Source organism: Orcinus orca, chromosome 16 (genome assembly GCF_937001465.1).
Source record: "Orcinus orca chromosome 16, mOrcOrc1.1, whole genome shotgun sequence".
Lineage (NCBI taxonomy): Eukaryota > Metazoa > Chordata > Mammalia > Artiodactyla > Delphinidae > Orcinus > Orcinus orca.
The window spans coordinates 22,394,271-22,419,928 of record NC_064574.1 but is presented as its reverse complement, the minus strand read 5'-3'; the positions used below and the strand labels follow the sequence as shown (position 1 = coordinate 22,419,928).

General features: G+C 42.2%; 1 protein-coding gene across 1 annotated transcript in view; it reads left to right on the top strand.

The window, feature by feature from the left end:
* CTNNBL1 (catenin beta like 1) overlaps positions 1-25,658 on the top strand; it is a 170,210-nt gene that overhangs the window by 127,438 nt on the left and 17,114 nt on the right. The window contains exons 12-13 of the mRNA XM_049699992.1: positions 8,279-8,376; positions 9,796-9,876. Coding sequence (XP_049555949.1) covers positions 8,279-8,376; positions 9,796-9,876 — 179 coding nt within the window. The remainder of the gene's footprint in view (positions 1-8,278; positions 8,377-9,795; positions 9,877-25,658) is intronic.

The following is a 25,658-nucleotide window of genomic DNA, read 5'->3' as shown; positions in this document are numbered from 1 at the left end:
TGCCCATAAGATGATGAGGATGAGCTTCTCTAGAGTGGGCCATCTTCTTTCATCTCTACGGTCCCAGTACTTAGTACATTGCCTGGCACACAGTAGGTACTCAGAAGTTTGAGTAAAGGAATGGCTGGTGTATGTACCACTTGGTGCCCTGTAATTACTTGTCCTGTGGTTATAAAACTCATAAAGGAGAGTGTCTTTTTCATTTCCTCTGCAGATCATGTGTTGTGTTTTCAGTTCTTGCAGCAAGATCAAAAGGCAAGGACCATCTCTGCTTAGATGTGCTGTGTCCTTCAGCTTACTGATAAATAGCCACTGCCCACCTCAGGGCTGTTTGCAGGTCTCCCAGAATCTTGTATTATTTGGCTTTATAGGCAACCACACATAAGGTCTTTATTTTAATTTATTGTGGGATTAAAGATTCTGAGTGAAGTTGGCCTTGTTCCATTTTAGAGTTAGAACAAATCTCGAGTTGTAGAAAATAGCCCTACCAGCTGAGAAAGTCAAGCCATCTAAGTTCCTATTTATCTCAGGAGGGGCTAGTTAGAATAGCGCAGGCCGACTGAAACATGTTCAGTTGCTAACATGTGATCAGGATGCAGTGCGGAAGGAGTGAGGTGGTGATCTCTGGCAGGTGCCTCAGTGAGAGAATCTCTTGTGATGCTCTTTTTCAATGCAGCAGATCTCAAACTAATGTCTGTTGAGTGCCTACTGTGTACATATCTCATTTGATACAATGGATTTAATAGAAGGGACAGCTGCATTTTACAAATAAGAGAACTGAGGCTCAGAGATTAAACAGTATGCCAGTGGTTTAGTTTAACCAGCTAGTGAGTGTCAGAGGCAAGATTTGAATCCAAGTCTGTCTGATCCTGAAGCCCCACATAATTAATTAATTCACTTAGCGTTTCTGGAGGAGGTCCCTGGAGTTAGTCCTCTCAGTGTACCTCTCAGCAGTAGGACACTGATAGGCCTAGTTGTTTATAGGCCCGTCTGGATGAATAACTCTCCTCACAGAGAGAGGTGACGTCAGCCTATTGGGATTTGGACCATACTTTTTTAAGGATGAGGATGGGAAATGCACTTCCATCTCATTCTTTACAAAAGTGGCACATACTGCAGGAGGCTGGTTAGAGTGATTGCCACAGTCTGGTTGTGCCATTCTGGAAAGACCTCTGATCTGGGTATACTAGATCTTGGCCATCCCTAAGAGATGGGAACGCTCTGAAACTTCATGGAAATGTGGCATTTGTATCTATATATACGAGAGGGAATAGCATGCATAAGGGTTCATCAGATTCTCAAAAGTGTTTGTCATGATTTTAAGAAGGAAAAAATAAGGAGTGGGGGGACAAATTGCAGATCTAGATTTCAGTGGCCTAGAAAGGTACTTTTGACTGGAAGCAGCAAATCACATCCTTTATCAGGGCTTTTGTTTCTATACTCGAAATCTCAGAGGAGTTGAAACAAAGATTTCTAATTCTCCTTTCAGCTCTGAAAACAGAATTCTGATTGACCCTAGAGAATCAAACTTTTAGCCCCCATTGCATATATCCAGGGGAGGTCTAACCCATTGCTAATCACTCTGGAGAGGCCCTGAAGGGATTTGAGCTGGGGGAAGAATGGGCCAGAACCACTCTTCTAGGCAGTTTCACTAATTAGTGTCTGAGGCAGTCAGTTGTCTGACTGTTGAGCAAGGCACCCAGCAGGAAAGGACTCACACTGGCACACAGTTTCAATACTGGCTCTCTAATTCTCCACCAAGACCCCTGCCTCCTTACCTAGTGACTTCAAAGTGTAGATTTGCATGACCTTCCCCTCCCTGCGCCTTGTGGATTCCTTTAATGTGTGTGCGTGTGCGTGCGTATGTTCTGCTCTTCCTGGGTCCTGCCTTAGAGGTTGTTCTCTGCAGTGGGGACACCACATCCACCCTGTCTATATTGACAGCTCCATAGCCATCCTTCACCTCCATTTTATCCTGTCGAAATGACAGAGCAGCTGAGCGGTGTTGGCCAGCAGATAAACCTGTTATCTCCCCTGCTCTCTGTGCCAGTAGCTCTCCCCATCTCCTTGGTGCGTGAGAAATTGACACCACCTTGGGCTGAAATCTGTTCCTAGGGAAGCTACATTTATTAGTGGCTAATGAAAGCGTGTGTGTGTGTGTGTGTGTGTGTGTGTGTGTTTGCACTCATGGTATGCGCAAAACTTAGGGTGAATGAAGTGTTTTCCTATCTGGCAGGCACCAGTGACCTACGACCAGCCACAGCACCCAGAGAGAGAGATGCAAAGAATATAGGCAGATTCAGGTCTGCCTATGACAACCTGTCCTTTACTTAAAATCCCAAACTAATAGGTATATGTCATTTGTTCTTAGTATACCACTGCAATTGATCAAGGTATCTCCTGTTACAGGCTGGGATGAGCTGTGGAAATACATGCTAATATGATCTAGTTCCAGAAAAAATGATTTTCCTCTATATTATATTTTCCTCTTTGAAAATTACAGCTCCTGACACTCTCTCTGTGCCACCAGCACCCCACATCCCATCTTGTTGAGGTATATAAAGAACGTTCTCTTGGGAATTCCCTGACGGTCCAGTGGTTAGGACTCTGCGCTCTCACTGCCAGGGCCTGGGTTCAATCCTTGGTTGGGGAACTAAGATTGCGCAAGCCGCGCAGCGTGGCCCCCCCACCCCACCCCCAAAAAATAAAAGAACATTCTCTTGCAACTCCTCATCCATTTTAATCAGGAAGATTAAGTGGGAGAATTATTGAGAAGTTTTGGTTTAGTATTTGTGGAACTGCCCAGAACTCAAAGTCACTTCTTTATTTGGACTCTGCTAGAAATTGCTTCTGGAAAGGGTAATTCAGTAAGAGAGAAAAGAAGGGTGTTATTCATGTCTTACCTCCATATGGCCTTTCGCTTCACTTTCCTCTCGTTAAAACTATTGACTTTTTTGTTAATCCACATTTACATAGTGCCTGTCTTTTGGACACAGTGAGCCCCCCATGAAGCACATTTTCAGGTTTTACATGGTTTAGTTTCTGATCTCTTTTATCATAAAAGTTTCTTCTTTAAAAGCTTTGATGGTTACCTTTTATATGTGGGAGCCTGTAACCTAGCAGGAAAAGCTTCCATTTTGGAGCCGGACAACATGGGTTCAAACCTAAGTTCCCACCACTCTCTCAAGGACATGACCTACTAAGTAAATTGATTAACCTCTGTGACACTTGGATTCTGCATAATAAATCAGAAATGAGAATAGTACCTTTTGCATAGCTTAGTAGTGAAGATTCAATGAGAAAATTGTGTACAGACTCAAGCCTACTGTTATTGATACACAATAAATTGGTGACAGTTATTATTGTACCCTGCTTACTTTCATACCGGAATTTGAAGCAACTTACAGCAAAACAATATGGTGATACTAAATCTTAGCTTTGAGTAAGAATTTATCAAAAGACAGATGTCAAACTGGGGGAAATATTTGCAGTGTAGAAGACAAAAGGGTAATATTCTTAATTTACAAAGAGCTCATAGAAAACAAAATGGGCAAAGGATAAGGCCCGGCAGTTCACACAGAGAGCAATACAAATGGTCAGTAAACATCAGAAAAGGTGTTTGACCTTATTCATAATAAAAATAAAAACATGCTAATCGAAAGAAGATCCCATTTTTCACCTACAAGGTTGTCATAATTTCTAAGTTGGATAATATCCAATCTGAGTGAGGATATGGGAAAACAGATATTCTTTTACACTATGTATGTAAAATTATACTTCCACTCTCAGTGTGTATGTATGATATACGTGTATGTGCATGTAGGTATTTCCCAGCACATTCTGGTTAATTTACTTAAGGACATGCCCTTAAGCAAGTGGTAGGAGCTTAGATTTGAACCTATGTTGTCTGACTCCAAAATGTAAGCTTTTCCTACTAAGTTACATGCTTCCCACATGTAAAAAGTAATCATCAAAGCTTTTTGTATGTACAAAACACATAGATACACACACATACACATACTGAGAGTGGAAGTTAATTGGTACAACCTTCTTGGAAGACAATTTGTCATTGTCTTTCAACATTTTATATGTCAATAGCTTTTGACTCACCACTTCCACTTCTAGGAATTTGCCATAAGAATATATGTGCAAAAGTGTATCCATGCCAGAAATAAAGGTATACGTGCCAGAATACGTGTATGTGGACGTTCATTGCAGCATTGTTTCCAATAGCAAAAACAACAAACAACCCAAAACTGGAACCCACCTAATATCCATGACTGGGGCATTAGTTAAATTATGATAAATAAGTTCAGTGGAATTCCTGACAGCCATTAAAAAAAAATATGTGCTGATATGGAAAAATATAGTAGAGAATATATGTGTGTGTATATTTACACACATGTATGTATATATACATACATGTGTGTATGTATGTATATATATTTTTTTCCCCTCCTGTAGGTGTACACAAGATACTAGTAGTTTTTTGTCCTTTGGGAGAGATGAACAGGGTAGTGAGAGGAGTATGGGAAAAGAAAAATATTAGTACATGCTCAATAAATATTTGTTGAGGACATTCATATCTTTTTGTATAGTTTGGTTTTTACCATATGCATCCATTCCTTTTATTTTAAAATCCATTGGTGGAGGATGGAGAGAGTCAATAATAAAGTAGTAAAAGAAATTGACTCCTGTGCTTGAGCATGGACTCACCTTTGAGCTTCTTAACAGCCAAGGCAAAGAGGTAACTCAGGTAAAAAGCACAAAAAATTTATCAGGAAAGAGAAACATTATCTTGATCTCTAAAAGGAATCTAGCAGCCAAGGATTGGTCTAAACTCATATCTAGTCTTATCTGTCTACAGCTTAAAATTCATTGGTGGAACCTTGTCGCTTTTTCCTCCAGCCTTTCCCCACCTGACTGGCCTCTCCTCCTGCATGTGTGTGTGATACGCCATCCAAACCGGCCTTTGCATATATTGTTCCTTCTGCCTGGAGTGCTTTATCTTCTCTATCTAGTTGTCAGCCATGGCTTTTTAGTTTCGTTTTGTTTTAAGATTTTCAGTTGTTTGTTAGCTCCAGTGGGAATTCCTCTAGGTCAGCTATACCTTGTCTGTGCTCCCCAGATCCCCTCTGCCTACCTCAGTGATGGAACTTGTCACACTGCACTGTAATTATTGTTTTGTTTTCCCCACTAAACACAGAGCTCCTTAAGGTTAGGGATACTATGTTGTTTAGAGGCCCTGATAACCAAGTGCTTGCCAGGCACAGAGGTAAGCGGTCAGTGAATGATTGAGTGAGTAATCTGAAATTTGGGCTCTACCTCTTTCACCAGTTAGCTGTGTGGACAAGTCACTTCTCTCTGGGCCTTGGTTTTTCGGTAGGTACAATAAGAGATTGGCCTAGATAATCTATGAGAGCTCTCTGGCTGATTTTTTTTTTCTTCCTCTGTGGTTGTCAGATTGTCATATATATACATGGAAGTTGTTAGCAGTTGTCATGCTGAGTAATTTCAAAGTTTCAAAACTAAGCTTGTTAAAATTCACTGCATTTTTTATGGCCTGTTCACCAGCTTGAAGAGATCAGAGCCACATCCAGTTGCTTGGCCCAAGATTGCAGAACTGATTATGTCCCCCACTCTTCCTTCCTCTAATCTTCTCTCCTTGACATACACAGAAGTTTGTTTTTTTTGTTGTTTTTGCCTGATGTGAGCCTCCAAAGACGTCCCTTCTTATTATACTTTGTCACCCTGAGCTGAGCTGTCTTGGTTCCTTACCCTAGGTTCATGATGGTTTTTGCCTTCCTGTGAAGACAGGTCCTATGCTGTCCACTCGCCACTTTCTGCCCTCATCTCACCCTACTCCTGTTCCGTGCCCCTTCCTTTTTATCAAGGTGGAGCTTATATCAGCTCAATCCCAGCTTTACATCGGAAGTTAGAAGAAAGATATTGGGGAGAACTTGGGGTCTTGAGAAGGTATAATACCTCTCTCCACAGCATATTTTAAGAAAAAATTTATACTTAAAAAAGTGAATCTACTGACTAGAGATATTTTATTCAAACTGATGGCTCCCTAAGAAAAAGTCATCCACTTACTCCCAAATGCAAAATATCTTTAAGGACCGTTTTGTAACTGATGGTTTGAGAGCATATTACCAATGCAAGGGTGCTATTACTCTGAACTTGGGATAGGCACTATATACAAAAGGTGAAAGCTATTCAAAGGCATTTGAAAAATACCCAGAGTTCAAGAGTGATTTGTTTGTCTGGTCCCACCACCACCACCACCACCACCAAAAACTTGTATTGAGAGCCTGCTTTCTTCCCATTTGTTCAGCAGGTATTTCTAAAGCACCTACTATGTGCTAGACATTGTTGTGGGACCAGGGATATACCAATGAACAAAGCAGACTAAAATCCCTTCCTTCAAGGAGCTTATATTCTAATTGAAGGGTGGCAGTGAACAAAACAAATAATTAATTATACAGTACTTTAGAAGATAATGCATGCTGAAGAGAAAAATAAAGCAGTTAAGACTTGGAAATCGGTGGTGTTGGAGCACTGCATTTTTAAATAGTGTGGTCAAGAAAAAGCCTCATTGAGAAGATGACAGTTGAGTAAAGCTAGATTTGAGGATTGAGCCATGCAGATAGTCTGGTGAGGAGCATCTCAGGCAAGGAAAACAGTAAGTACAGAGGCCCCAGGGCAGAAGCCTGTCTGACGTTAGAAACAGCATTTAGTCTGAGTGAGTGGGGAGCCATTAGAGGGTTTTACACAGAAGAATGATAGGGTCTGACTTAGGTTTTAACCTAAAGGATCATTCTGACTGCTCTATGGAGATCAGGCCAAAGCCAGCAAGGCTGGAAGCAGAGAGCCCCACAAGCAGGCTGCTGAGTATTCCAAGCAAGAGGTGATGGTGCTGTGGACCAGTGTAATGGCAGTGGGGGTAGCAGTAAGAAGACATGGAGTCCTGGGTGTAATTTGAAACTACAGCTGATAAGGTTTCTGTGGGACACGTGAGAAAGAAGAGAATCAAGGATATCGCCACTGTTTTTGGCTTGAGAAACTGGAGGACCTTGTTGCCATTAACTCAGTGGAACAAACTGGGGACAGGCCTGAGGAGGGAGGTCAGGAGCTTGGTTCCAAAACCATGTTCAGTCCTGCTAGACAACCAAGTGGAGAGAGCGGGTAGACAGGTGAATTCATGAGCCTGTGTTCAGAAAACAGGACTGGCCTATAGACACAAGTTTGGGAGTTGTCAGCACGTAAATGGTCTTTAAAGCTGTGGGACTAGATGAGATCCCCAGGGAGGTGAAAGTAGATAGAAGAAGGAGTAGGAGGTAGAAATAGAAGTCTAAAGACTGAATAACTCTAGCATTAAGAGATTGGGGAAATGAAGTAGTGAGGAATGCTTCTCTGATATAAGTGAGGAAAATGACTTTTTGAGAACTCAAACTTTGGCATATGAAGATGTTCAGTCAGTTTTCAAACAGAATATTTGTTGCCCACACTGTGAGCATTTTATTTCAAAACAAACTTTACTCTGCCATCTCCTTTTCAACGTCATTATCCTTGGTTTTTAAAAATCCTTTTTAAAGAAAAGAACCTCTTTACAGCTGAAGCCTATGATATACCCTTCAATTACCCTTTTCTTCCCTGGCTAGAAGAATAGTATCTCATAATAGAAGCCTATAGGTTATGTGGACTGAAAAAACATTGTTATCCTTTTGAAGTCCTTACTGTCCTGCTGTCTTTAAACTTGAGGTAGGGATTTTAGGTGCACCAGAATGTAAGTGATAGCACTGGGACCCTTTCGTATTTCTTATTTAATTCTCAGATATTTACCTGGGGAAGTTATAAGGTAATTTGAGAATATGGTAGAACATGTCTTATTTGTTCGTTATGTGCTCACCTCATGGTTAGTATTCATACTCTATTTACCGGTTATTTCTGTAAATGGGGGGATTCGTTTGAGGTTCTATTGCAGACAATAAAACTCAATTAATTATAGGCAGAACAGAAATTCTAACTTAGTTTTGATTCACTTGCTCAAGTTGTCTTTGGGGATATAATCCCTTTTGAATATGTTTCTTGCACCGTATGTGAAAATCAGTTCAGTTTTCCATTGACACAATTTAGGTTCTTGTCTTATTAAGCAATAGCAGCAGTCAGGGAAGACCTACTTATTCCTCCTTCAATAGAACCAGACCAGGCTTGAAGAGAGGTAATAATTACTGCTCTGATCACAGCATGTTCTCTTTTCTCCTTCCCAACACAGAGCATGTCTGTTCGATCCTGGCTTCCCTCCTGCGGAACCTGAGAGGGCAGCAGCGGACCCGGCTTCTGAATAAATTCACTGAAAATGACAGTGAGAAGGTGGGTGCTTGTTGGACTGTAAAGATGGGACTGGGACCAGCGGGAATAGAATCACTATCTCCCTGATGCGATCTGAGGAGTGCTGGGTTAAGTGTTCCTGCCCTAAAATATCTTCTCCAGCATCTGGGCTCCATTGGTTTGGATCTCAAAGGTTTTTCTGCCTCTCATCTCCTAATGCATCACCCTTGACCCCAAGTATTTTGAAACCATTTCTGTACGCAACAGTGTACCATTATGGATCATTAAGATGAGGAGGAAAAGATTAGGTCAGTGCTTTAAAAATTCTTAATATGCAATGAAACCATTTGTTACCATGTAAGTAATACAAATAAGTGCAATTGTTGTTTGCAAAAAAAGAAAAAAAAGGAAGAAGAGGCCATTGGGTTAGGACACAGAACATCTTAGCAATCATGTCACCCTGGTGACATTATCTAATGTCTGTGCATCAGCTTCCTCATCTTTAAAATTAGGGCTGCTCTCTATCTTCCCTGCCTGCCTTATCAGGTTTTCCTAATGTTTAAGGAAATAGTGGATATGAGAATACTTTGTAAACTGAAATATATAAGATCTTAGGGTCATCATTGTTAACCAGGGAAGGATTGGGCACAGTCTTCCTGACTGTCTGATGCTGTGTTGAAGCAACATCTACTATTAATCAATACAAGCTCCTGGGTAAATACCAGGGTTGCCAAGAACCATAGTGGTGCCAACCCAGTAAAAAGAGAGGTTAGAAGTTTAGGCTGGCTTCACAGTGTTCCTTTAATCTTTTGGAAGTCTTAGGGAAAAAAATGAAACTTTCAAGCCCACTCAGTATTCCTCAGGCCATGTTTGAAGCATGACTTTTGCTAAGTTTGAAACTGATTTTTAGGTTATTGCTAAGCAAAAGTCAGGGGCTTTTTTTAAGTTGTGAAGGAGTTTTTCTTGCACTCTCTTCTGACTGAAAAGCAACTAAAGAGATTTTACTTAGACCGTTTTTAAAAAAAGATCAGCTCTGGGGCAGAATCTGAACATGAAAGGTTTCAGTTTGAAAAAAGAAATTTCTGTATAGTTCTAAGTGAATATCAAGTATGTAACTTCATGCTTCTTCTCTGTGCAAGATGGGACTTGAATTTTTATTTATTTGTTTGTTTTTAACAACGTGAATTCAGGGGAGACCTAGAAGGGCTGGGAATGCATAGTGTCCTTCGGGAATGGCCTGTGTTCAAACTGCATCCATGCTAAGTGTTTGCTTTGTTCTGCCCGAGCCGTTTGATCCCTTCCTGATGTGTTCCACAGCAAAGCTCATATCCAGAGTGAGAAGTGGTAGAGTGGCTCTCCCTTTGTGGGGAGTGACAGTAAGACGAATAGGAGCTCCCGTGTTCTCTTGCCTTGGTATACTCTTTCTTTCTCACTCATGCCTGTGAAGTATCTCTCTTTCAGGTTGACAGGCTGATGGAATTGCATTTTAAATATCTGGATGCAATGCAGGTGGCCGACAAGAAGATTGAAGGGGAAAAACACGTATGTATCCCTGCCTGTCTTTTGCCAGCTATTGACTTGCACTCCATTGGGTCCCTTGTGCACCTCGTATCTCCCCACAGGACAGGCAAGGGCAAAGGTGCCATCTACTTTTGTGTGCCACCTAACATGTCGTAAGAGCTGAGCAGATGACAGTCCGCCAGTGGTTATAACTGCCCTTTTAACAGGAGTGAAGTCCCTGAAGAGGATGGATGTGTACAATTGATCCCGGTCTGACCTGGGAGTCTGGGTGGTAGCACAAGTACCCTTGATAAGAGCTTCTCTTCGAAAATCTGACCAAAGCACAGTGCTGTGACGTGGTACCACAGTGGCAGAGTGTGTCTTGGCACACACACTTGCTGGCTTCTGTAGTCATAGGGAGGCACTGGAAGGAAACTGTGAGGTCATTGAATACAGTTCCCGCATTTGCGGATGAAACCTGGAGACCTAGAGAAGGGAGCTCAAAGCTCTGCAGCACGGCCTGCAAACCAGGTCAGAGTGACTGAGCCGCATTGTCTGATGAGGTGGTTGCTGAGGGAGATGAAACCTGCTAGATGTTTTTTCTTGACAAGCCATACTTACCTAGGGTGTTACCCTACCTCCTGTATTTTTCATCTGCTTCTATTTTGTTCTCTGCTATCTCTGTCCTCAGTTGATTTCTCATCTGTCCCTTTAATCGGGGCAGGTTTTCATATTGGTTAATGTCTGATTTGTATTCTCTCTTTTTGTTTTTGGCTGCGTTGGGTCTTTGTTGCTGCGTGTGGGCTTTCTCTACTTGCGGCGAGCAGGGGCTACTCTTCGTTGTGGTGCGCGGGCTTCTCATTGCGGTGGCTTCTCTTGTGGAGGAGCACGGGCTTCAGTAGTTGCAGCACGTGGGCTCAGTAGTTGCAGCACGTGGGCTCTAGGGCGCTCGGGCTCAGTGGTTGTGGCACACAGGCTCAGTAGTTGTGGCTCGTGGGCTCTAGAGCACAGGCTCAGTAGTTGTGGTGCACGGGCTTAGTTGCTCTATGGCATGTGGGATCTTCCTGGACCAGGGATCAAACCCATGTCCCCTGCATTGGCAGGCAGATTCTTAACCACTGAACCACCAGGGAAGTACCCTCAGTCTATGGTCATGTTGCACAATGATCCTTTTTTTTGCTTTTTTCAAAGTCTGTAGTAGAGCCCATTTTCTTCGTGATCTGGATTTGCTATATCACTCTATTTTCTTTTCACTCTTCTTGCCTTAAAGACACACTGGAGGCTTTTGAGCCTCACTGGTGGGAGAGCCTGCTTCAGCACCCCTCCCGTCTGTGTTGGGGCAGGCCAGCCATGAGGCAGAGCTGTGTACATTGGGAATTACACTAGCATCTTCCCTCAAGTTGTGCCTCAGGCCAGGGTGAGAGACTAGAGCTTGGGGAAAACAGTGACCTTGTTGTCTGTGCCCTTCTAAGCCACCCATTCCCTTTCACAAACTATACCTTCATTTATGAATACCAGTAGGTAGGTAACCGTATGTATCATTCTTGTGATTTCCCTGTGCTCTCTAAACCTAGTAAGTCCTCAGATGTTTGTTGATTGATTGAATTGATTGGGAATTTCTTCTTTAATGTGGTGATACTATTACAGGGTAAATGGCAGAGACTCTGAATTCTGAGGCTGGACTTCAGATACCAACATGTTCCACACACAGTCCCTTCATTCCACACACCTCACCCCCTTTGTTTTATTCTTTGATTAAACTTTCCTCTTCCCTTTTTTCCTCCATTCACAGTAACTTGTACATGGTCGACACTTAGTGATTGTTAAAGTGCCAAAGTATATATTCTTCATCTTTGACTGAATGATAATCAGAAACAAATTGAACTTTCCCTAGACTTTTGTAGGGAAACAGCCATGGGACAATTAGAACTCCTGCTGACGGAATTCCCCAAGTTATCTGCTGAAGGAGATTTTTAGGGCTGCTTGAAGGCGCACCTGGGAGTCCGAGGGCTAGGATTTTAGTGCGGGCATGCACCTCACAATCACTTTCTCGCCACACCTTGTCACTGCACCTTGTGTAGCCCCAGATTCTTAGCCATAATGTGGCATCAGCAAAGGCAGTCTCTCAAATCCCCTCCAACTTAACGTTTTCCCTCAGATTCAGGTGAGCATACTTTGGTAACTGCCAGTTTTTGAAAATGAAATGGGTTAAAAGCACAATGAGAGGTTGATCAGCGACTGTCTTCATGGAGTGCCAGCAGCAGCCTAGTAGAAAGGTGCGCATGAGGTAGGGGGTCAGACAAGCCTGGATTTGAATTTGAGCTCTGCTGCTTCCTAGCTCTGAGACCTTGGGCAAATGAGTTGACCTCTCCGAGCTGTGATTTTCTCATCTGTAAAATGGCCATAACACCTCCCTTTCAGTGCTATCATGAAGACTAAGCATAAACTATGTATTTACTTTGCTCAATAAGTAAAAGCTACTGCTGTTGTTAGATTTTCCTAGCTTCTTTTGGAATTCCCATGTAACTTTTAAGTATGGCAGGCAGTCCTTTTCCTAAGAGCATCCTCCTTACCAGATAACCCAGAAGGAGTTGTCCTAGCAGACCAGAGCATTGGCACCATCAGATGCTTCATCTGAGGTGAACCTGGAATAGACTTTGGGTTTTGTTTGTTTTTTTTGGGGGGGGGAGGATGTTGTTTTCTTTTGTTTTGTTTTTTGAGAGAGACCAGATGAAGCTGTTGGGCATCAGGGAGCAGGAATCTAAGGAAAAAAAAAAAAAAGGTCAGGAAGAACCTAGGGGTGAGACAGGAATAAAGACACAGACCTACTACAGAATGGACTTGAGGATACGGGGAGGGGGAAGGGTAAGCTGGGACAAAGTGAGAGAGTGGCATGGACATATATACACTACCAAACGTAAAATAGATAGCTAGTGGGAAGCAGCCGCATAGCACAGGGAGATCAGCTCGGTGCTTTGTGACCACCTAGAGGGGTGGGATAGGGAGGGTGGGAGGGAGGGAGACACAAGAGGGAAGAGATATGGGAACATATGTATATGTATAACTGATTCACTTTGTTATAAAGCAGAAACTAACACACCATTGTAAAGCAATTATACTTCAATAAAGATGTTAAAAAAAAAGAAAAAAAAGAAACTTGGGCTGCTTCCTACAAGATTATCTATTACCAGCATTGAAGAGGGTGTGAAATTGATTAGCACTGACGGAGAGTAATGGCTGCAGCCACTCTCGCCAGCATTCACGGTGCTTCCGTGTGCACAGGCGCAGGGCCCCGCCATTCCCTGACAAACACCTGTCTCCTTGATGCCAAGGCTGTTTTGCTGGGCACTGGCAAACGTTCCAACGCTATTAGTGCTCAGCAGCCTCAGTGTTGCTGGGAGAGTCATGGCGGGGTGCGGGGGGGAGGGACGTGTTTGTGAGCAGCGCTCTCTGCCAGCACTCAGGCTCATCCTGCCAGATGAAGCCGCCTCACAGGTATGAAGTGACCTGGAACAAACCGCCTCATTTCATCTCTCCTTCATGCAGCCTACTCTCTTAAGTCTCTCTTAAACGATTTGTTGCCTCACCCCACCCCACCCCCGTTAAACTTGGATGTCCTACACCTACTGGGAATTCAGCAAATATTTGTTGACCTGAATTGTTTTTTCTCAGGCATTTGATAACGTTGACTGTCATATCCATAATGAATAAATATCTCATATACTCTGCCAAGTCTGCAACAAAAAACACCTTAAATAACAGGGTCAGGTATTGACCAAGAGAAGGGGGATCAAGTATTGACATTTTTAGTGTCTCGGAGCCACCATCTTCCCTGCAAACTTCAGATTCCCACGGGCGCGGTGCAAGTGTCCATGGTTTGCAGCTGACCAAAATTCACTGAAAAGAATCCAGTCATTTGGCAGATGACAGGCACCTGCTCTGTGCAAGGCAGTAAGCTAGGCACTGGCTGGGGTGAACACAGGTGGAAGTGTCAAAAGAAGAATGGGCCCCAGGAGTACTGCTGCTGCTGCTGAGGGCTGGAAGAATCCAAGGAGCAGAGGGGAAGCCATCTGCACCTCGAGTCACCCCTGACAGTTTTGTGGATGAGGCAGAATTCAAGCTGAACCTTAAAAGGAGGAGACATATAAGCCATTTCCAGACTAGAGACGAACAGGAGCAAAGGAGGGGCAGTGGGAAGCCAAGTTAAGTTTTGGGGCGAGTGATAAGTTATACTCCAGGGCAGAAGGTGTGAGGGGGGAGCATGGGCTTTAGAGCCAGGCTTCTTCTGGTTCTCCAACTGCGGACAAATAGCCTAACTTCCCCAGCTTTATTTTCTTCCTTTCTGGTGTTTTGTTTTTGAGGTATACGTCCCAACCTGTGGGTCTGTGAGGAATTACATATTTAGGAATTTGGTGACATAGCTATAACACACGTGAAAGCTGCTTCCACAGGTCCTGGCCTGTAGAGGTGGCCAGAGAACCTTTAGTTTTCTTTTCTCTGTGAGCACTGTTTCTACCACCACCTCTCTGCACACATGATTTTCTTCCTTCCCTAATGCTGCAAGATTTTGTGTGATCTGAGTCCCCTCTACTTCTCCCACTTCCTCTCCTGCTGCTGTGCGTTAACTTCCAGCTGTATAGCCTTTGCATTTGCTTCTCCCCCTGTCCTGCCTCTTCTCACGCTGGTGCCTCCTTCTACTTTCAGGTCTCAGCCTAAATGTCACCCCCTCAGAGAGCTTTTCAGTGACACCCGTATGTAAAGTAGTGTCCCCATGCCAGTGCTTCTTCGTAACCTGTAATTATTTTATATGTTTGTTTACTCTCTGTCTCTATGACTCTAATCTCTTGTTCATCATATTCTTAGGACCTACATAGTGATTAACATGCAGTAAATGAAGGACAACTACTCATGAAATAAAATTAATATTTGTCCATGGGTATTAAGGAAGATAGAGGGTCCTGAGTTTTCTACATTACATCTAAACTCTCATTTTAACCCTAATTTTTGTTTTCTCTGAATAGCCCCATCATCAAAAAAATATTTTTTACAACTGTGTAAATTCTGTGGCATACCTGTAGCTATATTAAACACAGAAAGATACTCCTATTTAGAAGAGTCTACAGGACAAACTGATAATTGTATACCTACTCAGTTCAAGTCGCATTACCTACAATAATCTGTAACTAGGAAAGAGTTTCATGTCTTGGGCAGTCGCCCAATGCTTTCACGTTATATTCAGTGTCCATGTGACTTCAGGGCCACAGTGTATCTGAACATACCCTTGGGCTTCCTGGTTAACCTTTTAAAGGTCATGTAATTCTTAAGACTCTTCTAGTGAGCAGCAGTTCTCTGTGATCTATAAATACCCAGGGTGCTTGTCTCAGCAGATTTCACCTGACTCCCCAAGCAAAAAAAAGCCCAGAAAATGCCAAGGTCCCTGTTGTTGGGAAGATATCCTGACTTCTCATGGGTTCCTTCTGGCTTCTGTTGGTTAAATGTACAGAAATGCCAGGCTTCTGAGTGTCAGAAGTAAGACATAATTATATAGATACTGGCAGGGATTTTAAAAGAAGGAGGAGAGCCTTGAAGAGAGGTTTTCCTTTTTTTAGTTCCTAGGAAAATTATTCTCAGCACGTTTATTCAATAAAGTGTTCTCGCCACATACTTTGCACCATAATGACTTACAAATTGTATGCTAATTTTGCCACAGTTAAATCATCCCAGGCTTTATCCTGGAAAGAGAAAGAGGGACTCCTTGTAATGAAACAGTATCCACAGGCCGTGATGTCTGAAACAGACTTTGACTATTTCCTTAGCATTTGAAACTCATTTAAGGATTTGTACAAAGGGGGTAAAGCGCAGGAATGAATGAGTGGGATTGGTGATCGTAAAGCACTGGTAGGTGTGTAGACAGTGGAAGTGTGAGAGGGCTGTCAAGTCTTCTGCTAACTGCTGGAAGCTCCTGGGCAAGCCTAAGAAAAGGGAGTCCTGCTGAGAGTTCCTCTCAGCTGTTCTTGAAACAGTGGTTCCCAAACTTCTCAGTCTATGAACTTGGCAGAACACAGCTGACAGTCAGTAGAAGCCAGAGGTATGGGGCAGGGGATGCTATGGTGTTTTTCCCTGTCCTGCTTGCCTCTTTCCTAGATGCAGATTTAGCCATATGCCCCTTCACCCGCTCTCTCCTGCCTCCCTGCCCATGCCCTGCCCGATCACAGTCATCCTTCCTACCATTGGAGGAGAAGTTCTGGCCCCCCACCTCTGACTCTTACCTTGCAGTGTAGCCTTGAGCACTCTGTTTTGCTTTTCTCATCCTCTCTGTCCTCTCTCAGTGGGGTCCACAGTCTCCCAACTTCACAGAAGCCCTGGTTCTCTCAAGGCTGGCTTATATGTTGTGAAAATTCAGATGAATCGTCTAATAGTCTAGTTGTTTGTTTGCTTATTTTTAGTGAATTTGGAAATGGATGGCCTACCTGTGATGGAGGCATCATGGTACCATAGAAGGAACATGAACCCAGGGGTCATACAGCCAAAGGTTAAATCCCAGCTCTGCCACACATAAATTCTGTTCTTTGGGGAAATGCCTTGCCCTGTGTGTGTATGTGTATTAGTTTTCATGATAGTTTTATTAGAGGGTCATTTTGAAGATTATGAGATAGTTTGTAAAAACCTGGCACATGCTCATGTGTTAAGGCTGTGGCCTAACACATAGTTTTCCCTTTGTGGGCAAACTCTGGCCTGATATCCTTGGATTCTTATTAGAACTGCTATCAGTTAGCTGTATATTCTCAAAAAAAATCCCTTTTACTAATTCTCCAGCCTCTGTTTCCCCTGCTGAAAGTGACCTGCAGTCCTAGGATCCTTCTCTAACAGTCTGCCCTATTTCAGAAGCTCTTGGAGGAAGATTCTGTTTTGCTGTTGCTTGTGCCTCCCCCAACTCCACATACCTATCTCTCCCTTTGCTTTGGAAGAAAAAAGGAAATTGGCCTTTTCTCAATGGTGGGGCAATTCCTGCCCATGACTACAGACAGTAACTGTGACCCCTGCTGGGTTTCTGAGTCATGTCCTCTCTTATTAAGAAAAGAGGGATTCCTGTTGGCTTCATAGCAGCTTCTTTTATGACTGTCTCCTTCCATCAGCGAGGGGCAGCTCGCTGCCTGTCAGGGGCAGATTAGGAGTAGCATCCACACGCTCATTTGGAGGCTTGCGACTTGCCTGCGGAGAGAGAGAGAGGCACCTGGAAGGGTAGTGATTTGGTAGTGCTCCCGAAGACAGATGAACATTTAAAGTGAGGATGTGGCTGGAGGAGGGTTAGAACACACACACACACAGCCCTGCAGAAATGGCACCTTGATGCCACACGTACCACCTCCTTGTGTGTCTTTGGAGACGAAGCTGTTTATTTTAGCAGCCCCCAAACAGGCTTATGCTGCTGTGAATTGCAATCTGTTCTATTTAATGAGCTATTCACTGAATTACCATCTAAGTTTTTTATTCTAGCCCTCTCTTATGGAATGAACAAAATAAAACCTTTCAGAGTGTCTTTTTTTTTTGGTTTAACTCTCCCAAGTTGCATGTGGAATTTGCTGGTCTAGCTATAGATTCCCACCCCCCTCTTTTTTTTTTTTAAAGTTTCTTCAATTTATAAGGAAAAGACAGGCAAAGGAGCCAGATGACCTTACATTTAATGCTGCTGGTTTGCAGTAGTTCCCAGATATGGCATAAAGAACTCATATGCTCATATGCTAATACCAGAAAAAGTCTATAAAACAAAGACTTTTTCCTTCTTTGAACTATGGAAGTGCTCACAGGCTTGGAGCCAGACGTGTGTGGGTTTTTATCCTGTCTCCAGCACTTAACTCAGCTCTGAGCGTTGTGACCTTTGGAGAGTTCTCCAACTCTTCTAAGCCTCAGTTTCTCATTTGAAAGTGAAAATAGTAATGATTCTTACCTCTTGGGGTTTAAGGAAAAATGAGAAATCCATGAAAGTGCTTATTAGCACAGTGCCTGGCAGACAGTAAGGACTCAGGAAATTGTGCTGTTATTATTCAATTTTTGCTGCCCATCCCTTGTCAGACTGAAAGGACTAACAGAAAAAGGTTTTGGAGTAGGAAATCATGTTCCAGTCAAGTCTCTAACCGAAACTCAGTGACAGTCATTTGGCATCTATCTCAATTTTTCCATCTGTGAGATCTGAAAATGGTGTTTGCTGTACATACCCAACACCAGGCATATACAACAAGTGAGGTTAATGCAGATCCGCAGCTTTGAAAAGTAAAAAATGCTGTGTGTGGATGTTGAGTTGTCATTGCTTCACAGAGAAAACGGTCACCTTCACTCTTCTCAAATGTGAGAGTTGAATGAATTAATTTGTGGAAGACATCCTTTAAATCTTAACTCTCTTGTATTTGAAATTGTCGTATTTCAAATACAATTCAATGTATATATAGATTTTCACTTTGAAATTTTGTAAAATACGATATCTTTACAATACTTAAGGAGGTTACTGATTTTTTGGAATTTCTCTTTAATCTCTATTAATCATATTCCCATTTTCTTTTACATCTTTATTGAAGTATAATTGCTTTACAATGGTGTGTTAGTTTCTGCTTTATAACAAAGTGAATCAGTTATACATATACATATGTTCCCATATCTCTTCCCTCTTGCATCTCCCTTCCTCCCACCCTCCCTGTCCCACCCCACTAGGCGGTCACAAAGCACCGAGCTGATCTCCCTGTGCTATGCGGCTTCTTCCCACTAGCTATCTATTTTACGTTTGGTAGTGTATATATGTCCATGCCACTCTCTCACTTTGTCACAGCTTACCCTTCCCCCTCCCCATATCCTCAAGTCCATTCTTGTGGACTGTGTCTTTATTCTTGTGGTCTGTGTCTTTATTCCTGTCTTACCCCTAGGTTCTTCATGACATTTTTTCCCTTAAATTCCGTATATATGTGTTAGCATACGGTATTTCTCTTTCTCTTTCTGACTTACTTCACTCTGTATGACAGACTCTAGGTCCATCCACCTCGTTACAAATAGCTCAATTTCATTTATTTTTATGGCTGAGTAATATTCCATTGTATATATGTGCCACATCTTCTTTATCTATTCATCCGATGATGGACACTTAGGTTGTTTCCATCTCCGGGCTATTGTAAATAGAGCTGCAATGAACATTTTGGTACATGACTCTTTTTGAATTATGGTTTTCTCAGGGTATATGCCCAGTAGTGGGATTGCTGGGTCATATGGTAGTTCTATTTGTAGTTTTTTAAGGCACCTCCATACTGTTCTCCATAGTGGCTGTACCAATTCACATTCCCACCAGCAGTGCAAGAGTGTTCCCTTTTCTGCACACCCTCTCCAGCATTTATTGTTGCTAGATTTTTTGCTTATGGCCATTCTGACTGGTGTGAGATGATATCTCACTGTAGTTTTGATTTGCATTTCTCTAATGATTAATGATATTGAGCATTCTTCCATGTGTTTGTTGGCAACCTGTATATCTTCTTTGGAGAAATGTCTATTTAGGTCTTCTGCCCATTTTTGGATTGGGTTGTTTGTTTTTTTGTTATTGAGCTGCATGAGCTGCTTGTAAATTTTGGAGATTAATCCTTTGTCAGTTGCTTCATTTGCAAATATTTTCTCCCATTCTGAGGGTTGTCTTTTGGTCTTGTTTATGGTTTCCTTTGCTGTGCAAAAGCTTTGAAGTTTCATTAGGTACCGTTTGTTTATTTTTGGTTTTATTTCCATATCTCTAGGAGGTGGGTCAAAAAGGATCTTGCTGTGATTTATGTCATAGAGTGTTCTACCTATGTTTTCCTCTAAGAGTTTGATAGTTTCTGGCCTTACATTTAGGTCTCTAATCCATTTTGAGCTTATTTTTGTGTATGGTGTTAAGGAGTGATCTAATCTCATACTTTTATATGTACCTGTCCAGTTTTCCCAGCATCACTTATTGAAGAGGCTGTCCTTTCTCCACTGTACATTCCTGCCTCCTTTATCAAAGATAAGGTGACCATATGTGCGTGGGTTTATCTCTGGCCTTTCTATCCTGTTCCATTGATCTATATTTCTGTTTTTGTGCCAGTACCATACTGTCTTGATTACTGTAGCTTTGTAGTATAGTCTGAAGTCAGGGAGCCTGATTCCTCCAGCTCCATTTTTCGTTCTCAAGATTGCTTTGGCTACTCGGGGTCTTTTGTGTTTCCATACAAATTGTGAAATTTTTTGTTCTAGTTCTGTGAAAAATGCCAGTGGTAGTTTGATAGGGATTGCATTGAATTTGTAGATTGCTTTGGGTAGTAGAGTCATTTTCACAATGTTGATTCTTCCAATCCAAGAACATGGTATATCTCTCCATCTATTTGTATCATCTTTAATTTCTTTCATCAGTGTCTTATAATTTTCTGCATAGAGGCCTTTTGTCTCCTTAGGTAGGTTTATTCCTAGATATTTTATTCTTTTTGTTGCAGTGGTAAATGGGAGTGTTTTCTTGATTTCACTTTCAGATTTTTCATCATTAGTGTATAGGAATGCCAGAGATTTCTGTGCATTAATTTTGTATCCTGCTACTTTACCAAATTCATTGATTAGCTCTAGTAGTTTTCTGGTAGCATCTTTAGGATTCTCTATGTATAGTATCATGTCATCTGCAAACAGTGACAGCTTTACTTCTTTTCCGATTTGGATTCCTTTTATTTCCTTTTCTTCTCTGATTGCTGTGGCTAAAACTTCCAAAACTATGTTGAATAAGAGTGGTGAGAGTGGGCAACCTTGTCTTGTTCCTGATCTTAGTGGAAATGGTTTCAGTTTTTCACCATTGAGGATGATGTTGGCTGTGGGTTTGTCATATATGGCCTTTATTATGTTGAGGAAAGTTCCCTCTATGCCTACTTTCTGGAGGGTTTTTATCATAAATTGGTGTTGAATTTTCTCGAAAGCTTTCTCTGCATCTATTGAGATGATCATATGGTTTTTCTCCTTCAATTTGTTAATATGGTGTATCATGTTGATTGATTTGCGTATATCGAGGAATCCTTGCATTCCTGGAATAAACCCCACTTGATCATGGTGTATGATCCTTTTAATGTGCTGTTGGATTCTGTTTGCTAGTATTTTGTTGAGGATTTTTGCATCTATGTTCATCAGTGAACATCCTTGTTCATCTTTGTGACATCCTTGTCTGGTTTTGGTATCAGGGTGATGGTGGCCTCATAGAATGAGTTTGGGAGTGTTCCTCCCTCTGCTATATTTTGGAAGAGTTTGAGAAGGACAGGTGTTAGCTCTTCTCTAAATGTTTGATAGAATTCGCCTGTGAAGCCATTTGGGCCTGGCCTTTTGTTTGTTGGAAGATTTTAAATCACAGTTTCAATTTCAGTGCTTGTGATTCATCTGTTCGTATTTTCTATTTCTTCCTGATTCAGTCTTGGCAGGTTGTGCATTTGTAAGAATTTGTCCATTTCTTCCAGGTTTTCCATTTTATTGGCATAGAGTTGCTTGTAGTAATCTCTCATGATCTTTTGTATTTCTGCAGTGTCAGTTGTTACTTCTTTTTCATTTCTAATTCTATTGATTTGAGTCTACTCTCTTTTTTTCTTGATGAGTCTGGCTAATGGTTTATCAATTTTGTTTATCTTCTCAAAGAACCAGCTTTTAGTTTTATTGATCTTTGCTATCGTTTCCTTCATTTCTTTTTCATTTATTTCTGATCTGATTTTTATGATTTCTTTCCTTCTCCTAACTTCGGGGTTTTTTTGTTCTTCTTTCTCTAATTGCTTTAGGTGCAAGGTTAGGTTGTTTATTCGAGATGTTTCCTGTTTCTTAAGGTAGGATTGTATTGCTATAAACTTCCCTCTTAGAACTGCTTTTGCTGCATCCCATAGGTTTTGGGTCGTCGTGTCTCCATTGTCATTTGTTTCTAGGTATTTTTTGATTTCCTCTTTGATTTCTTCAGGGATCACTTTGTTATTAAGTAGTGTATTGTTTAGCTTCCATGTGTTTGTATTTTTTACAGATCTTTTCCCGTAGTTGATATCTAGTCTCATAGCATTGTGGTCGGAAAAGATACTTGATACAATTTCAATTTTCTTAAATTTACCAAGGCTTGATTTGTCACCTAAGATATGATCTATCCTGGAGAATGTTCCATGAGCACTTGAGAAAAATGTGTATTCTGTTGTTTTTGGATGGAATTTCCTATAAATATCAATTAAGTCCATCTTGTTTAATGTATCATTTAAAGCTTGTGTTTCCTTATTTATTTTCATTTTGGAAGATCTGTCCATTGGTGAAAGTGGGGTGTTAAAGTCCCCTACTATGAATGTGTTACTGTCGATTTCCCCTTTTATGGCTGTTAGTATTTGCCTTATGTATTGAGGTGTTCCTATGTTGGGTGCATAAATATTTACAATTGTTATATCTTCTTCTTGGATCAATCCATTGATCATTATGTATTGTCCTTCTTTGTCTCTTCTAATAGTCTTTATTTTAAAGCCTATTTTGTCTGATATGAGAATTGCTACTCCAGCTTTCTTTTGGTTTCCATTTGCATGGAATATCTTTTTCCATCCCCTCACTTTCAGTCTGTATGTGTCTCTAGGTCTGAAGTGGATCTCTTGTAGACAGCATATATATGGGTCTTGTTTTTGTATCCATTCAGCCAGTCTGTGTCTTTTGGTGGGAGCATTTAATCCATTTACGTTTAAGGTAATTATCGATATGGATGTTCCTATTCCTATTTTCTTAATTGTTTTGGGTTTGTTATTGTAGGTCTTTTCCTTCTCTTGTGTTTCTTGCCTAGAGAAGATCCTTTAGCATTTGTTGTAAAGCTGGTTTGATGGTGCTGAACTCTCTCAGCTTTTGCTTGTCTGTAAAGGTTTTAATTTCTCCATCAAATCTGAATGAGATCCTTGCTGGGTAGAGTAATCTTGGTTGTAGGTTTTTCTCCTTCATCACTTTAAATATGTCCTGCCAGTCCCTTCTGGTTTGCAGAGTTTCTGCCGAAAGATCAGGTGTTAACCTTACGGGGATTCCCTTGTGTGTTATTTGTTGTTTTTCCCTTGCTGCTTTTAATATGTTTTCTTTGTATTTAATTTTTGACAGTTTGATTAATATGTGTCTTGGCGTGTTTCTCCTTGGATTTATCCTGTATGGGACTCTCTGTGCTTCCTGGACTTGATTAACTATTTCCTTTCCCATGTTAGGGAAGTTTTCAACTATAATCTCTTCAAATATTTTCTCAGTCCCTTTCTTTTTCTCTTCTTCTTCTGGAACCCCTATAATTCGAATGTTGGTGTGTTTAATGTTGTCCCAGAGATCTCTGAGACTGTCCTCAGTTCTTTTCATTCTTTTTTCTTTATTCTGCTCTGCAGTAGTTATTTCCACTATTTTATCTTCCAGGTCACTTATCCGTTCTTCTGCCTCAGTTATTCTGCTATTGATCCCATCTAGAGTATTTTTAATTTCATTTATTGTGTTGTTCATCGTTGCTTGTTTCATCTTTAGTTCTTCTAGGTCCTTGTTAAATGTTTCTTGTATTTTCTCCATTCTATTTCCAAGATTTTGGATCATCTTTACTATCATTATTCTGAATTCTTTTTCAGGTACACTGCCTATTTCCTCTTCATTTGTTAGGTCTGGTGCGTTTTTATCTTACTCCTTCATCTGCTGTGTGTTTTTCTGTCTTCTCATTTTGCTTATCTTACTGTGTTTGGGGTCTCCTTTTTGCAGGCTACAGGTTGGTAGTTCCCATTGTTTTTGGTGTCTGTCCCCAGTGGCTAAAGTTGGTTCAGTGGGTTGTGTAGGCTTCCTGGTGGAGGGGACTAGTGCCTGTGTTCCGGTGGATGAGGCTGGATCTTGTCTTTCTGGTGTGCGGTCCACATCTGGTGGTGTTTTTTGGGGTGTCTGTGGACTTATTATGATTTTAGGCAGCCCCTCTGCTAATTGGTGGGGTTGTGTTCCTGTTTTGCTAGTTGTTTGTCATATTGTGTCCAGCACTGTAGCTTGCTTGTTGTTGAGTGAAGCTGGGTGTTGGTGTTGAGATGGAGATCTCTAGGAGATTTTCACCGTTTGATATTACGTGGAGCTGGCAGGTCTCTTGTGGACCAGTGTCCTGAAGTTGGCTCTCCCACCTCAGAGGCACAGCACTGACTCCTGGCTGCAGCACCAAGAGCCTTTCATCCACACGGCTCAGAATAAAAGGGAGAAAAAGTAGAAAGAAAGAAAGAAAGAGGATAAAATAAAGTAAGGTAAAATAAAATAAAGTTATTAAAATAAAAAAAAATTTTTAAGAAAAATATTTTTGTTTAAAGTAAAAAAAAAAAAAAGCAGACAGACAGAACCCTAGGACAAATGGTGAAAGCAAAGCTATACAGACAAAATCTCACACAGAAGCATACACAATACACACTGACAAAAAGAGGAAAAGGGGAAAAAATAATATATCTTGCTCCCAAAATCCACCTCCTCCATTTGGGATGATTCGTTGTCTATTCATGTATTCCACAGATGAAGGGTACATCAAGTTGACTGTGGAGCTTTAATCCGCTGCTTCTGAGGCTGCTGGGAGAGATTTCCCTTTCTCTTCTTTGTTCGCACAGCTCCCGGGGTTCAGCTTTGGATTTGGCCCCACCTCTGCGTGTAGGTCGCTGGAGGGCATCTGTTCTTCGCTCAGACAGGACGGGGTTAAAGGAGCAGCTGATTCCGGGGCTCTGGCTCACTCAGGCGCGGGGGAGGGAGGGGTACGGAGTGCGGGGCGAGCCTGCGGCGACAGAGGCCGGCATGACGTTGCACCAGCCTGAGGTGAATTCCCGGGAAAGTTGTCCTTGGATCCCGGGACCTTGGCAGTGGCGGGCTGCATAGGCTCCCCGGAAGCGGGGTGTGGATAGTGACCTGTGCTCGCACACAGGCTTCTTGGTGGTGGCAGCAGCAGCCTTAGTGTCTCCTGGCCGTCTCTGGGGTCCGCGCTGATAACCGCGGCTCGAGCCCGTCTCTGGAGCTCCTTTAAGCAGCGCTCATAATCCCCTCTCCTCGTGCACCAGGAAACAGAGAGGGAAGAAAAAGTCTCTTGCCTCTTCGGCAGGTCTAGACTTTTTCCCGGACTCCCTCCCGGCTAGCTGTGGTGCACTAACCCCTTCAGGCTGTGTTCACGCCGCCAGTCCTCTCCCTGCGCTCTGACCCCGACCTACCGAAGCCCGAGCCTCAGCTCCCAGCCCCGCCTGCCCCGGCGGGTGAGCAGACAAGCCTCGCGGGCTGGTGAGTGCCGGTCGGCACCGATCCTCTGTGCGGGAATCTCTCCATTTTGCCCTCTGCACCCCTGTGGCTGCACTCTCCTCCGCAGCGCCGAAGTTTCTCCCCTCCGCCACCCGCAGTCTCCGCCCGCGAAGGGGCTTCTAGTGTGTGGAAACCTTTCCTCCTTCACGGCTCCCTCCCACTGGTGCAGGTCCCGTCCCTATTCTTTTGTCTCTGTTTATTCTTTTTTCTTTTGCCCTACCCAGGTACGTGGGGAGTTTCTTGCCTTTTGGGAGGTCTGAGGTCTTCTGCCCGCGTTCAGTAGGTGTTCTGTAGGAGTTGTTCCACGTGTAGATGTATTTCTGATGTATCTGTGGGGAGGAAGGTGATCTCCACGTCTTACTCTTCCGCCATCTTCCCAATCCTCTCCCATATTCCCATTTTAAGAGCACTTGATTTGCCTGCCCAAATTGTTTTAAAATAGCCTGTCTAATATAATAGCAGATCCAGGGGTTGTCTCTTTCTTATAGGGAAGTTTAATTTATTGATGAGAGGACGAGCTAATTGTCAGTACTAAACATGTCCTGTTG